This window comes from Podarcis muralis, chromosome 13 (assembly GCF_964188315.1).
Source record: "Podarcis muralis chromosome 13, rPodMur119.hap1.1, whole genome shotgun sequence".
NCBI lineage: Eukaryota > Metazoa > Chordata > Lepidosauria > Squamata > Lacertidae > Podarcis > Podarcis muralis.
The window spans coordinates 42,016,129-42,031,014 of NC_135667.1; the positions used below are offsets into that span (position 1 = coordinate 42,016,129).

Below are 14,886 nucleotides of genomic sequence, written 5' to 3' on the forward strand. Positions count from 1 at the left end.
ATACAGAAAAAGCTACTATGGCTATTTCCTGAAGCAAGTGAGCCAAAATTAAGACTGCATTACATATAACCAAACGTGAAAAGAGAAAAGGGGACTTTCCATTTAAAGGAAGGAAAATGCATCTGGAGGACCACCCTTAAGAAAAACACGCAGGAATAATGAAGCATTCTTTCTGTTGGTGCACTCAGTAGACAACAGCAGCTTAGTTCTCCAGGCTACCACCACCATTTCAAATGCACACACTCAGGCTGCTAAAAAGGAATGTAGGGCAACACCATGATATGTACTACACCTGCTTTAGATATGGGGGATGTACAGATGCTACCAGAAACCTGGGCATTCCCAAGCACGTCTGCAAAACATAAAGCATTTCACCACCATTAATGGTAGGAAGGCTTCCTGTCTCTAACTAGTGGGAGCCTTCAGACCAATAATTACTGAGTATCACTGGCAATTTACCTTCAGTTTATTGTACGAGTTTATATATTTGACTAGTAGCAGCTGAATCCAGCAATCATTTTGAGCTTTCCAGAAGCAACTGGTAAAGAAGCAAGCATGGACAGCCTTGGAGTTTAGAGTTTGGTCCTCTAGAACAGATACGGCTGGTCAAAATGCACTTTTCAACTGGGGACATTTCCCATTCAATGCAGAGGAAAGTGGGACAGTAATTCATTGTCTGCTCAACATGGAGCAGAGAGGAACATTAATTTAATCTTCACTCAAGTGACAACCTACACACAGTGAACAGGAGGAGTATTTAATTGCTAAAATCGAGGTGGAAGGAGAAGACTGGTATTTGAATAGGAAGTGCAGATTCACCCCAAATTGAAGTGCTTGGGTATCTCTCCCTCTGCTCCTGATTGATAGGTGATTTTGTTTCAGCCTCAGCACTCAGAAAATATACAGAATCTTAGCAAGAATAGAGGTGTGCGAGAATTAAATTTTAATTTGGGAGAGGGAGAAACGGAGATATCATGGATGTCCTTTGCTGCCAATGTTACATTTTTACCTCCTAGCTCTCCGCACAGGACTGAATACATTTAAATTCCTCTGGCATCAGTATCAAAATGCCTTGATATTCTGACAACCAGATGTGCAGATAGGAGAATCAAAGTCAGTGGAGTGCATCTAAGTAGAGTTTATACTGTGTTAGCAGAGAATTGGTAGCTGCTGCTAAATCCCAATGAGAGTTGCAAGACCGCCATACCCATGGCAACCTCTGAATAGTCATCCATCTCAGCTCTCTGCCTTTAACTAGGAGATTGTGTAAAGCCAGCAACCATGCACAGGTTTTTTTTTTGGGGGGGGGGGTGGATTCAAGTTACCCTGAACTGCAGCCTGCCTCTCTTGTTCATTTCAAAACCCAAACCATGCACTGGATTTCAGGAACTACACCAACATTTCTAATGTGGGGCTTTGGTGCAATTGGCAATGTACCGCCCATGCCGATCCTGCAAGTGTGCTCTGGAATGTGCAGAGTGTTCCCTGGACACACCTATTCAGCACAATCCCACACTCTCAAATACCTGCACCCGGGAAGGCCTAGCTATACAGGTGCGCTGGAAGGAGGAAGTTGACAAGTGACAGTCCAGCTGCATCTATGACAGCACTTCTCTGCCAACCACTCTAGATGAGGACAGCAATAATTACAATTAAACCAATTTGATTCCTCTCACCCTCTGTATTTACAGTGTGGCGATGTTTTGTTTTACAAAAGGAATTTAGAAAAGCTATTTGATTCTTCAGACAGAGCTGTCTCTCTCTAGGCATCTTGATAAAATGGCTCTGCTGTATACATTGTACTGTAGGAAGCTGACACAGAATGTAATTATTTCAAGAGGGTGTCTATAGATTATTCAAACCAGCATTTCAAACCAATATTAACAATCATTCCACTCAACTAGCTCCCATTTGCTAGGGGTTGTGGTGCTGCAGCTACGCTGCAGTCCAAAGATGCTGCAGTGTGCTGTTTACTGACCATTATAAAGCCTCTCTACACACAGGCCTTTGAGATAGACTGGGCTGAACAGGCAGACTGAATGAACAAGCAGGCAGCAAGAGTATTCTTCTCATACAAGTGGCCATTCAAAAAACACACAAGGAGATTGTTCAAAGCCTTGTAGGAAATGGCAGAAAGTTCCCAGAATGCACCAGTGGAGGGAAAAAAAAGTCTGCGGGCAGCAGCCCCCTTCCCCTCACCTCTTGAATGGCCAGGACACTATTCCTTGGCCCTACAACAACTGGAATTTATGGGAGTGCTCTTCACTCTTTCAACATTCCACAAGAGGCTGGGTGTGGTGATAAGAGGACTAAGTTCAATTGATCCTCATTATGCCAGAATTTTAAATATGCCTTCTAGGCACAGCTCCAGCCAGGAGCTCAGAATATTATTTTCATGACAAAGGGAGCTGCAGTTCACACCTCCAGTGATGTATAAATAGTGGAAGTTAATAGAATAGCTTTGAACTGGACCTTTCAATAGCAGGGGGAAAGGCACAAAACTGAAATCTGGAAAAAAAAATTCATTTGTTTTATGATGTAGAGGTAAAGGTAAAGGAACCCCTGACCATTAGGTCCAGTCGTGGATGACTCTGGGGTTGCAGCGCTCATCTCGCTTTATTGGCTGAGGGAGCCGGCGTACAGCTTCTGGGTCATGTGGCCAGCATGACTAAGCCGCTTCTGGTGAACCAGAGCAGTGCACGGAAACGCCGTTTACCTTCCTGCCGGAGCGGTACCTATTTATCTACTTGCACTTCGTGCTTTCGAACTGCTAGGTTGGCAGGAGCAGGGACCGAGCAACGGGAGCTCACCCTGTTGCAGGAATTCGAACTGCCGACCTTCTAATTGGCAAGCCCTAGACCCTGTGGTTTAACCCACAGCGCCACCCGCGTCCCTTGATGATGTAGAGAGAATGGTGCAAACCAGCAGTTCTCGCACTGTGGGGTGCCTGCCATGACACATGTTTATATGTATGTGTGTTTGTGCGTGTGCATGCACAGAAGGAGATCCTATACAAAAAAATACCAGAGGGACATCTCTCCTAGCTTAGCATTTATAAACATGGAAGGCGCAGAGGGACTGAACACGTGACAGCTTTTGACCACAACAGTCTTCTGCCTCTTCCCTTCTTCCCTGGAGGTTTCAGAATGAAATCTGGAATACCCTATTTTGGTTCTCTTGCAATACCAACACAGGATTATTGTTATTATTTATTAAATTTGTATACCACCCTCCACCCAAAGATCACAGGGCGGTTCACAACAGAAAAATAAGAATAAAAAATATGTAACGAAACAAACAACAAACCAATAACGCTCCTCCTAAAGACACATTTAAAAAGGCACATAATGTTAGTTAATCAGCCAAAGATCTGTTTCACCTGGCACATAAAAATATGCAATGAAGGCGCCAGGCAAGATTCCACAAATGGGAAGCCCCACAGAAAAGGCCTCAGATGATGGTTGCAGGGTCTAGGTAGGTTCAAATGGAGAGAGGCGGCCCTTGAGGTATTTTGCAGTCCTGAGCTGCTCAGGGCTTTATAGGTCAAAACCAGCACTTTGAAATGGACCCAGAAACTATTTGGCAGTCAGTGCAGTCAGTCCAGGATCAAGGTAATAACGCTCAAACCATCTTGCTCTGGTGAGCAACCTGGCTGCTGAATTCTGCACCAGCTAAAGTTTCTGATCCATCTTCAGAGGCAGCCCTATGTATGTGTTACGGTAATCTAATTAGAGGTTACTGAAGCATAGACAACCACTATCTCTGTCCAGGTGGGCACAGCTGGGCCACCGGCCAATGCTGCGGGAAGGTGCTCTGCACCACTGAGACCACTTGAGCCTCAAGCAACAACAAAGGATCCAGGCGTACCCCCAAGCGATGTCCCCGCTCCTTCAGAGGGAGTGTAACCCCATCAAGAGCAGGCAACCTCCCATCCAGTCCACGCACATCACAGCTGGTTGCAATATAGTTAGTATGTGAAGATTCTGCATCTCAGCATGCAGCAGTCCCGAAAGAGGCCATGCTGAAAATGTTTGATGGGGAAATAGCTTAAATCAGGGGTCCCCAGTCTTTCTGGGCCTGGGGGCACATTAGGACATCATGTCACCATACAAATACCCATTTCATAAAAGAAAAACTGGTCATGCTTAGAACAGGGGTCAGCAAACTTTTTCTGCAGGGGGCCGATCCACTGTCCCTCAGACTTTGTGGGGGGCCGGACTATATTTTTTGGGGGGGAAATAATGAACAAATTCCTGTGCCCCACAAATAACCCAGAGATGCGTTTTAAATAAAAGGACACATTCTACTCATGTAAAAACACACTGATACCTGGACCATCCGCGGGCCAGATTGAGAAGGCAATTGGGCCACATCCGGACCCTGGGCCTTAGTTTACCTACCCATGGCTTAGAATCTGCTCCCATCCCCGCACCCCCAGCAAAGAAACCAAGCAGAATATCTATACCGAAAAAACACCCAACAAAAACAAAAGACAAAAAGAAACCACAGCCAACATCCCTGCCAACCAACTGTTATGAAAAAGACTGGGTGAGACACAAGAGCTTGCCGGGCAGCAGGGAGTGGGGGTCTGATGGTGCCCTGGGAACCATATTGAGGAACACAAGGTTAAATCAAACTGTAGCTCTGCAGACGAAAGTCAAACATATTTTGAAACTGGAGCCAGTCTCCCCAGAACTCAAGAAAATTAGCACGTACATCCCTCTCAAATCATATTATGTACTTCACACCCCATTTAACATCTTACACAATTTAAACTTTACTTGTAAACTGGACTACAAGAAGAACTGCCCCCCCCCTGTTTTTATCTGAATAGGGGCCCTTTCGTGGTGTGTGTCATCAAATGAATATTGAAAGTTCTCATGGCTTGGCTTGCAGAAAACAGTATAAAGGACAGCACTGAATACTTTGTTTGGACTGTTCATGTACTCGACCTGGAGTATCAGCTTGCATAGAAGGATCAATTAAATGAATACAAGTGTATTCCTGCATTACCCTCTGTGGCTCATTCCACATAGTGATTCCTCGTAAAATGAACAAACAAACACACATACACACACGCTAGCCAGGCAGTGAGCATCAGGAGTTTGATGGCAATACTCCCTTCATGCAACTTACCAAAAGAGAACTCCTAACAGTGAGCTAAACCAAATAACCAGTATGACAATGCAGTAATTCTTAGGTTCCAACAGCTGCCTGAATTCTGCTTCCAGGAAGAAAAGAAAACTTGTCTCTTTATTCCTTTGGCTGCCTATATCATACTCTGCAAATGACTCACTGAGTCTCCAATTTGGAATTGAAAAGTTGGTTACCCAACACAGCACCCCAGAGCTCAAATGCGGTAAAACTCTCATATCAGTTATTCTCTCATATGAATTTTTTTAAAGTCCAAATTAAAAGGTTACAACAGGAAAAGGAAGGAATTAGAAACTGTCAAACACTAGTCAAGTCAAGACATTTAACCTCTCAACAAGCAACCTGACTAAATTAAAGCTAACGTCTTTTACATCCTCTTTGTCTCAAGTTTCAAATCACATTGTTCTGGGGGACACACGCATATACCATCTCAGCAAAAGAATCATTTTCTGGCTAGTTGAGACAGTTCATATCTTTTTTCTTTGTTTTTTGGTTGTGCCCTCATCTGCAAACCAAAATCATGGTGGTACTATGGTCAGCTACCAAGAAGACAGCGTACAAATTTCTCTAAGTTGACTCCAACTGTACTGTCTTCCTTGCTTTCAGTCTGCGTTAAATAAAAACTACATTTCACAGAACAAACCCAATACTAGACCTGTGAGCATTAAGAGAAACTGAGTGCAATATGAGAAACATAAAACTCAATGGGTACAATCAGAGGGCTGAGGGAAGGGGAGGAATCTAGAAATGTAAGCAGAAGTAAAATGAGCATTTTAAACAAATCAGATTTCTTACTTACCCTGGAGAGTTTTCCCCAAGCCCTGGCCCAGCTTCCAGCCATGCTTCTGTAGCAAGCGGTGTCCAATATTATCCTGACAGACAGAACAGAGAAACAAACCAAAAATATTCCAATAATATATTCTTCTCTTCCACAGAAACACATTATGAACAAGACATTTTTCTACATATATGCATGCAAAAGAAATAAAATAAAAACTACTTACGAGCAATATATGCCCAGTAAAAGGGAAAAGATATTTACATAATAAAAAATAATTAACAAAAACAAAAAAAAACAAAAAACACCTGCTGGCAAGATTTTTCCACAGGAACAGGGTTTCAGGGAGGGTCATCACACTTTCTGATGGTGTGCTGGGCAACTTTTGTGCATAACAAGGGGAGGGGAAGCAATGGGGGAGAAAATAAAAAAATGACATTTAAAAAGCATAAAATCAAGCTACTTTATACAATCATATCCATCACCTAGAGAGCACCACTTGATTTGTGCAAAGAAAAACTAACGGATGTGCTTAGTCTGCTTTTTTTTTTAACTTGTTTGTGTGTCAGACTTTAAAGAGACCAAGTTAAGTTGTTAAGTGTCAGACTTGCCCCCACCACTAGAAACCAAAACACAATCAGAGCAAAATCCAGGCTAGACTTGATTGGGTTTTCTTTAAAAATAAAAATAAATCAATTATAATATATATATTATATAACAAGAGATATATAATATACATATATGTGTGTATATATATAGATATATTAGCATGCAGCCAATTGTTAAACTGAAAATATACAGTGAGGTTAGTAAAAAAAATACAAAACAAATTGAAAATATTAACCAATTAAAAGGAATTTAAAATATAAAATAAAATGAGCTCAAGCACAAACTGGGTGATGCATTTCACATGTAAGCTAACAGAAGTACTAAGATGTTAGAATGGAACAGGCCTAGCAACAGGTTAAAACAGCAAGGAACCATTAGTGCATGTAGGGAGAAAACACAACAAGCATAATGTCTCATCTTTTGAAAAGAAAATCAAAATGGTCAAAAATTAATGTAGGTGGAGGGGAAAGTACTGCAGCAATTCAGTGTCAGCTATTTGTACAACGGTTAAAGAAAATAAAAAGGTTTTCTCCTACGGTTAAGTGCTGCATTTATAACAAGGAAAGCCCTGGGGCTCAGGCGTATCTAAGGAGTTTGCTTGGATACTTGGGGGATTACTTTAGAAGCAAAGTTGCGAGGAAGCTGCATTCATCATTTGTCCAGAGCTATTCCTTGGCAACTAGGAAACAGTGGAAGAATTAAAATCCCACAAATCCCACATAATCTAGGGCAGGGGTGGGAACTCTCTCGCCATTGGGCCAATCCTGGCTGACCAGGGTGTCCAATATGGCCTGCGAAGCCATTTCCCTCTAGCCACGCCCACCTGCTGCTATTAGCAGGCAGCAGGACTGAATCCCCACTCAGCTGATGAGCAGGAATTAAAGCTCTTTGCAGAAGTGCTGTTTGAAACAGTTCACAGTTCTCTTTTCAGCAAGCAGAAAGGGTGGGTGGCAGCATCTGCAGCCCACAGCAAAGAAGCAGCACAAGCTGTTTCAAACAGCACTTTTACAAAGCGCTTTAACAAAATCATCACATTTAAAGGCAGGCTTAAGGTAAGGTTACCAGATTATTATTTTTATGAATCCAGGGACACTTTTCAACTTTAATGGATTTCGTATGGGGACTGATTTGTAAATCTGGGGACTGCTCCCGGGAAATGGGGACGTCTGGTAACCTTAGCTTAAGGAATGCTCACATTTCAGCCTTCAGAATTCAGAATGAGAGCACAGGGATGTCTTGAAGCCTCTGTTAAGTCTCCTCACACTCCCCTTTCAGGTGCTTACGGGGGGGGGGGGGGAGTGGGGAGACTTGCAGAACCCTTTCAAAGTCTTTGCACGATCCTCTTTAAAACTTCTAATTGACTGTTTAAATGGGTGGGAGGAGGCTTGCAGAACCGCACAAGGGATTTTTTTTACAGGTGGGCAAGGCTGTCCCCCTGTCCATCATGTGTCATCATAATGACATCACAGGAGTGACGGATGGACAGCATTGCCCATCTGTCAAATATGGTCACTGAAAATGATCCTGATGAGGATCATATCCATGAAGCCACCCCTGATCTAGGATAAAAATAATTAAGGTGGAGGTAGATGTTCCTAGGGAAACACAAGATTCCCAATCCTACGTAATGTCAATATGAGGGAGAGAGGCTTGAAGGGAACAATTTGTGGGTGTTTAACCCTTCCAAGGCAAGACTCCTTTGCTAGTCCCTCCCACAAATGTATTTTATTTTAATTACCGAGTTTTCCCCAGCTAGGCTCCAAAACTAGAAGCAAACCCAGCTAAGAGAAAATGAAGGAAGAGAGGGCACAGACCAAGCATCCCTCTTCACCCTCACCACCATCTCCTGACACAGATTTGGGAACATCCACATGTTGAGATAACATTTAGCTCCACCTTCAAAATTTCAGCTCAAACTTAGGCACTGAAATTTGCCTCTTTTTCCAGAAGAAACTTTCCAGATAACCTGCTTCATTCATTATGGAGCTGAGCCAATTGTTCAAATTCAGAGCTTCAGGACTTACAAAATTCTTACAGGAATAATAGGGCACATCGATGAAGTGATTTTCAGAGCACTTTAGAAAATGGCTCCTTTGTAGTCACCAAAAGTGTCTTGTGGGACTTTACTGTTTCACTGAAATTCTTAAAACAGATTTGAGCACAATGGCTCAAACCTTTTCTGAAAAGATGAGAAGCCCTCCTTTGTTTCATATAACGAAGCTACTGCCAAATACTGGCAGAGGCAAAACAAAAAACAAAAAGGGAAATAAGTATTAACAAAACCCCACCAAAATTTTATTGTCTTATCTTTTACAATCCTCAAGCCATTTAAATTTACGCATAAGCCACGAAAACCCCTGGAATTTGGGCCATACCAATAGCAGGCAGAATGATGGGGCAGTCAATGGCACTCAACTGACCTCCTGACAACTGAGTTGCTGCTTAGAGGGATGGGTGAGGCATTGAGGAGGTCAGCACAGTAGAAAAAGTTGGAGTGGAACCATTCTGGCCTGGTGCATTTGCATGACCCAACCTCCCTGCTTCTCTCCTTCCCAGTAAGCTGCAGCAGCTCAGGAAGTCAGCTGAATGGTGCTGCCCCACCACAATGTCCATGGGTGGCCAGAGCTCAATGATCGAACACATGATTTGCATATACAAGATCCCAGGGGTCTCAGACAGTAGGGCTGAGAAAGAGTTCTCTGCCTGAATCTTTGGAGAGTACATGCCAGTTAAGAGTAAGGTAAAGGTAAAGGGACCCCTGACCATTAGGTCCAGTCGTGACCGACTCTGGGGTTGCGGCGCTCATCTCGCTTTATTGGCCGAGGGAGCCGGCGTACAGCTTCCGGGTCATGTGGCCAGCAGGACTAAGCCGATCCTGGAGAACCAGAGCAGCGCATGGAAACACCATTTACCTTCCCGCCGGAGCGGTACCTATTTATCTACTTGCACTTTGACGTGCTTTCAAACTGCTAGGTTGGCAGGAGCAGGGACTGAGCAATGGGAGCTCACCCCGTCATGGGGATTCGAACCGCCGACTTCTGATCAGCAAGTCCTAGGCTCTGTGGTTTAACCCACAGCGCCACCCGCGTCCCATACAGTTAAGAGTAGATGATACTTAATTAGCTGGACCAATGATATGATCCAGCACAAGGCAGCTTCATACGTGAGTGTAGGGGATATGTTCATGTGTATTTTAAGTGGCAATCCTATGCACACCTGAGTAAGAGTCCCACTAAACTGCATGGGGCTTACTTTTGCATAGACATGTACAGAACTCCGCTGTCAGTGTGGTGATAGGTAATGGGCACTTGGTTTTGTTCAATAACAGTGGGACCTGCAGCATATCCTCAGTCCCTAACAGGAGCGCTCCTGTTCAGGGTTCCAGCTAGCCACACCTTTCCTGGATACACTATTAGGAGCCAGAGAAAACAAATTAAAACCCCCCTTTCCCTGGTTTTCCATTTGTTTTTCAACTGGCACTCGTTTTTTGGTCAACTGAGCATGCTCAATCCTAATTGGGCCTTACATGGCTGGGGGTTAGCTCGTTTGGAGTATGTTTTAGATTTATTTGTGTGTTCCTGAAAACTTGTGATTCCTTCTATATGCCCATACCACTCTGCTTGGCTCTATTTCTGTCAACAGATTGTTCGGGGTGGGGTGGAATATGTAGCTGTGATAATAATTTTTTAAAAAACCCTTTTCCATGGCTTTTAATATGGAAAAATGCAGCAAGGATGGGGAAGGATATTCAATAAAAAATGTCAACATCAGGCTGGCAAGAAGTTCTGACAGAAAAACAGCTGTGCTTGTACTCCCACTCCTGCAAAAGGAAACAGCTACCGCCCAGATGAGACATTGTGCTCCATGTGTTGTGTTATGAATGCACTAAAAAGAAACAGACAAATGAAGCTGTTATGCTATTTCCAAAAGCGGTGCAGGTGGAGTGAAAGCATTTCCATACGAACCTGGCTTTAAAAACTGGGCTGTCAAAAGAACAGTTAAATGTAACACAAAGTAAGAAACTGTCCAACCAACTAATGGTAATTTGTTTTTGTTTTTAATTCGTTTGCTTTGTTTTCAATTCACTGCTTGCAAGTAATGTACTTATTAAAGAAGAATGAAAGCATAAAATAAATACAAGACCAGCTGGGAGTTTTAAGAGCGCTGTGACTGACACAGTGAAGGGCGGGAGGAGAAACAAACGTTAGAGGGGGACATGGGGAAGGAGGAGGAAAAAAACCTGAGGAGGGTTATACACATTAGCACCACACTTACCAAGCCACTCAAAAGGGTGAGCACCTTTCAATATATGAAAAGGCAAAGCTTTGAGCCTGTCATCATCCCCATGCTCAACATGTGGTCCTCTTCTCTTCCAAATAATGTCAAATGCTCAACATATGAGGCACCAAAGCAGCAAAAGTGTGGCTAGCTGCCTTCTCAGCCGTCACCTTCCCCATTTTTTCTCCTTCAAAGCCACTGCCAATGGGAGTGGTTTGAAGGCAACTTCCTCTTAAGATTTATGGAGGGGCTTCTGCCATGTGTGAGGTCAACCAACGGGAAAGGTTGGGTAGCCTTCCAGAAGCCCATTATAGCAGAATGATCACCCTGGTTTGTTCAAGGAGTAAATCAGGGGCTAACCAATGAGCAGCAATGAAATATCAAACTGGACCAGCCAGTGATTTTGAGATGATCCACAAGCATTCAGGTGTCATACTCCTCCTCATTGGATATAATGATCATTCAGGAATGGTAACAACAGAGGCATAACCCTTTCCTCGGAAAAGGCTGTATGTATAGCTGCTTAATGAGGCTGTGATGAGTGGTGTGTCCATGAGTAGTTTGACATTTAAGGAAAGAAAGAAGAGAAGGTGAATAGAGTCCATGTCAAATTTGTCCCCAAAAGGCCCCTGTCCCACCCGACGAAGACTGACAGGTATCGCTATCTCTTGAGTGGCTCCATAAGGGATGCTGACTGTGTATCAAAGAACCCATAAGCAGGAAGACTAGGTGCTACAAAGGGTGATCCCATGCAAAACAGGAGATAAAGGAAAAGAAAAGAAAAAGATCCCCCAAAACAAAAACCTAGAGCTTACTGCATATGACACAATGAAGGCAAGAGAGAATAGTCCAAGAGTAGTGCTACACCATTCAGCTTCTCTAGAAAGCACAGTATTTATAGTGCTCGGCAATGTACAGGCTGCTGCTAAATGTCAAATTGGCAGCCGTGTCAAGTTACATACTTTGGAACCAGGGGAGTCCACAGATCGGTATAGATATGCAATGTGACAAAAACCAAGTCTCATCAGAGTGTGCTTGGAATAAGTTAACTTTGGCCACCATCAACTCGCCTGCAGCTCTCAATAGCCCTAAGACACTGATTAATAATATGCACAGTGGCATCTTTGCTGGTGAGGGTAGAGAGGAAGGGGATAGAACTAGAAAGAAAGTAGGCCTTAAGGCAACCTTGCTTCCCATCCAAAATGGTGAGAAGCTGTTATCTTTTTGTGACACAGCAATGGGACAGAAAAGGTACGGTTTGTCTAATTATTCTGGGCCTCTTACTGCCTTCCTCCCCCATGTATGTATTGCTGTGATCGAATAAACATTAAGTGCACAGAAAATTGGAACTGCAGCCAAGGAAAATATTTGGACTAGTCTTGACAATTCTAACAAGTTTTCTCCACTGTGTTGTCTTCTACATGACCACCTTTGGGCTGCAACTCCTATGGCACATCAGCAGGAAAGCCAGGACAGGCTACACCTACTGGACTTAACAGGAGATTTTTAACTTTAAGGACAGGGATGGAAGGAAGGTTGGAGGCAGTCCCCTGCTTTCTGCAAGAAAGTGGGAAATGATAGGGACTGCTGTAGTAGTTCTTTCTAGATTTGAGGACACCATTGTGGTGCAGGCAAATTCAGCCTCCTCTCCTGAGTGGCTATCTTCAAAAGGAACCCTATGGATGTCTGCAAGCTACTCCAAGGAAAACCGTAGGTGTCATGAGAGACGTTATGTAGGGTGTACTCCAGATCCAACTACAGGAGGAAACCTCAAGAAAATTAGGCAGACCAGATAAGCCAGAATAGTATGTAGTACTGTCTCACTCTTAAGAAACTTCCATGTCACACATCCTCCAAGCAGCAACTGGACTCTGTTGCAGATCACCTTCATCTTGCTCCCATCTTCCAACCTGACATGAACTGGCTCCAACGCTCTTCCACCCACCTCAACTATCTCTCATTCATGATGGACATGTTCTAATGTTTCAATACCTGGTCCTTCAAAGCAATTTAAGTGTGCAATTTATTTTTCTGTTTTTGTCTAATTAATCATCGTCATCAAACTTCTGAGGTCACGACACCTGATACCGTACCAACAGAAGATGGAAATGACATGCCGAAAGATATTTAGAGATGAGTCAAGGTCCCATGAACTCCCAAAACTCTAATGAGAATGCCCCCAAAGAGGGATTCATTACACATGGCAATAACTGTTAAAGAAAAGACCTGAACTAGTTTATTTTTTGGCCTGCTGGCTACATGATGGAGGCTATAGCAGTGTTGAAGTGTGTGGGGCTGAAACACTAGCCTGAGATAGAGCAATTGGGGAGAAAAGCATCCCCAGTGAGGGAGAACGTTGACATTTTCTATTCTGGCCACCAGTTGCTGGAGAATTATGTAAGCAGCATCATGTTCTTTACCAATGCAAAGATCTGTAGACTCCCAAACCAAGTTTATTCCAGTCACTATCAAGTTCCATGTTGTAGCAATACAGGTAAGGATCTCCTCAATAGATAATGCTGCAGAGCCACATGTGAATTCAGCTGTGTTCCCAAGCAAAGCCATTCCCCAGAGTTTTCCAGGAGTATCCCTTGGGCTTTATATAGCTTCCAGAACCAAGAGATCTCAACAGCTCTTTAGAAACTTAAATCCACTTATGTTTTAGAAGGCTTTACTTACTACCGTTAAGCCCTTATGGTAAATCCACTTTACGTTTCCAGCTGAAAATTGGGTTTTATTTGCTGCTGGAAAGAAAAAAAATCAGTTTTCAACATCGAATGGTAAAAGGAAATGTTCTGTGTTATATTGCTTCCCAGGGGTGAGCAGAAATGCTTTAAGCACTGTGTTCTTAAATGTTAGCAACAATGACTGCTATCAGAGCACATTCCAGCATTAAGCCTTTCAAAGTGTTTCACTTTTCCTGATATACACTCACAGCTGTTCTAGTCATGCTGGAAAATAAACTTCCCAAAACACGTTGAAAGTCCATTGGACAAACATCTTTCCTAATCAAGTACTTTGAGAGACTAAAACTTTCCACTTCGTTGATCTAACCAGTATATTTTTTTTTATAAAAAAACCCCAACCTGAATAAAGCCTGAGTGTTCAACAATCTAAGCCAGTGTTTCCCAAAATGGGTGGTATCACTCTCTAGAGCAGTGTTTCCCAACCTTGTGCCTCCAGCTGTTTTTGAACTACAACTCCCATCATCCCTGACTAGCAAGACCAGTGGCAAGGGATGATGGGAATTGTAGTCCAAAAACAGCTGGACCCATCATCCCTGACCACTGGTCTTGCTAGCTAGGGATGATGGGAGTTGTAGTCCAAAAATAGCTGGAGGCCCAAGGTTGGGAAACACTGCTCTAGAGAGCAGAGAGATTATCCAGGGGGTCGCTAAGAGGCAAGAGGGCAGCTAAAGGCACTGGAGGTATAAATGAAAAGCTGGTATCACTAGATCAAGTTGATGAATTAATTAAACAAAACAGCTTTTGGGGGGGGGGGCGTTTGAATAAATGTGTAATTGTTACTGTTTTGAATTTTACTGTGTTATTATCTTCCTTAGCGGGTCATGCAAACCTCTATTCTGAATAAGGCTTTTTATGGGATAGGGAGCACTGGGGATGAGTTTATGAAACCAAGGGGGCAGTGGCCCAAAATTGTTTGGGAACTATTGATCTAGGCTCTCTGGAAATTTTAAAGCTAGTTCAGTTATTTGAATAAGTCTGTGAGTGGACAATACATTTTTAAAAATTAACTGCATATCTTATTGCCTCCTTTTGCAATTAGGGTTGCCACTCATGCTCACATATTGCCAACTATTTAATGAAACTAAGAATGCCACTGCGTAGGTGACAGCTTACTATTTTCTTTCTTCATGGAAACATTTGCCAGAAAGGGCTAGCTGTCCCCTTATTAGGGCAAACCTAACAGCGCAGAAAGTCTTCTCCAACTGGCCACCTGCTATAACTGCTGTTGGCATCTCCAAGCCAGAACAAGAACACAAGCAGTCATAAGTGACAAAGGTCGCTACCTAGGACTGCCCACGACTTTATTTTGCTGGAAGTACC

At 43.2% G+C, this 14,886-nt stretch overlaps 1 protein-coding gene across 15 annotated transcripts in view; it reads right to left on the reverse strand.

Moving 5' to 3' along the window:
• The window catches only part of GPATCH8 (G-patch domain containing 8), a 77,329-nt gene that overhangs the window by 38,308 nt on the left and 24,135 nt on the right, over nucleotides 1-14,886 (reverse strand). For 6 of the 15 annotated variants that reach the window (XM_028702352.2, XM_077917475.1, XM_028702356.2 and 3 more), the window contains 2 exons: nucleotides 10,507-10,524; nucleotides 5,954-6,026 (listed from right to left, as the gene is read on the reverse strand). Coding sequence is in view for 2 of the 15 variants with exons in the window: in XM_028702348.2 (XP_028558181.2) it covers nucleotides 5,954-6,026 (73 nt within the window). In the remaining 13 variants the exon portion in view is untranslated. The other 9 variants (XM_028702348.2, XM_028702349.2, XM_077917468.1 and 6 more) reach the window with 3 other exon arrangements.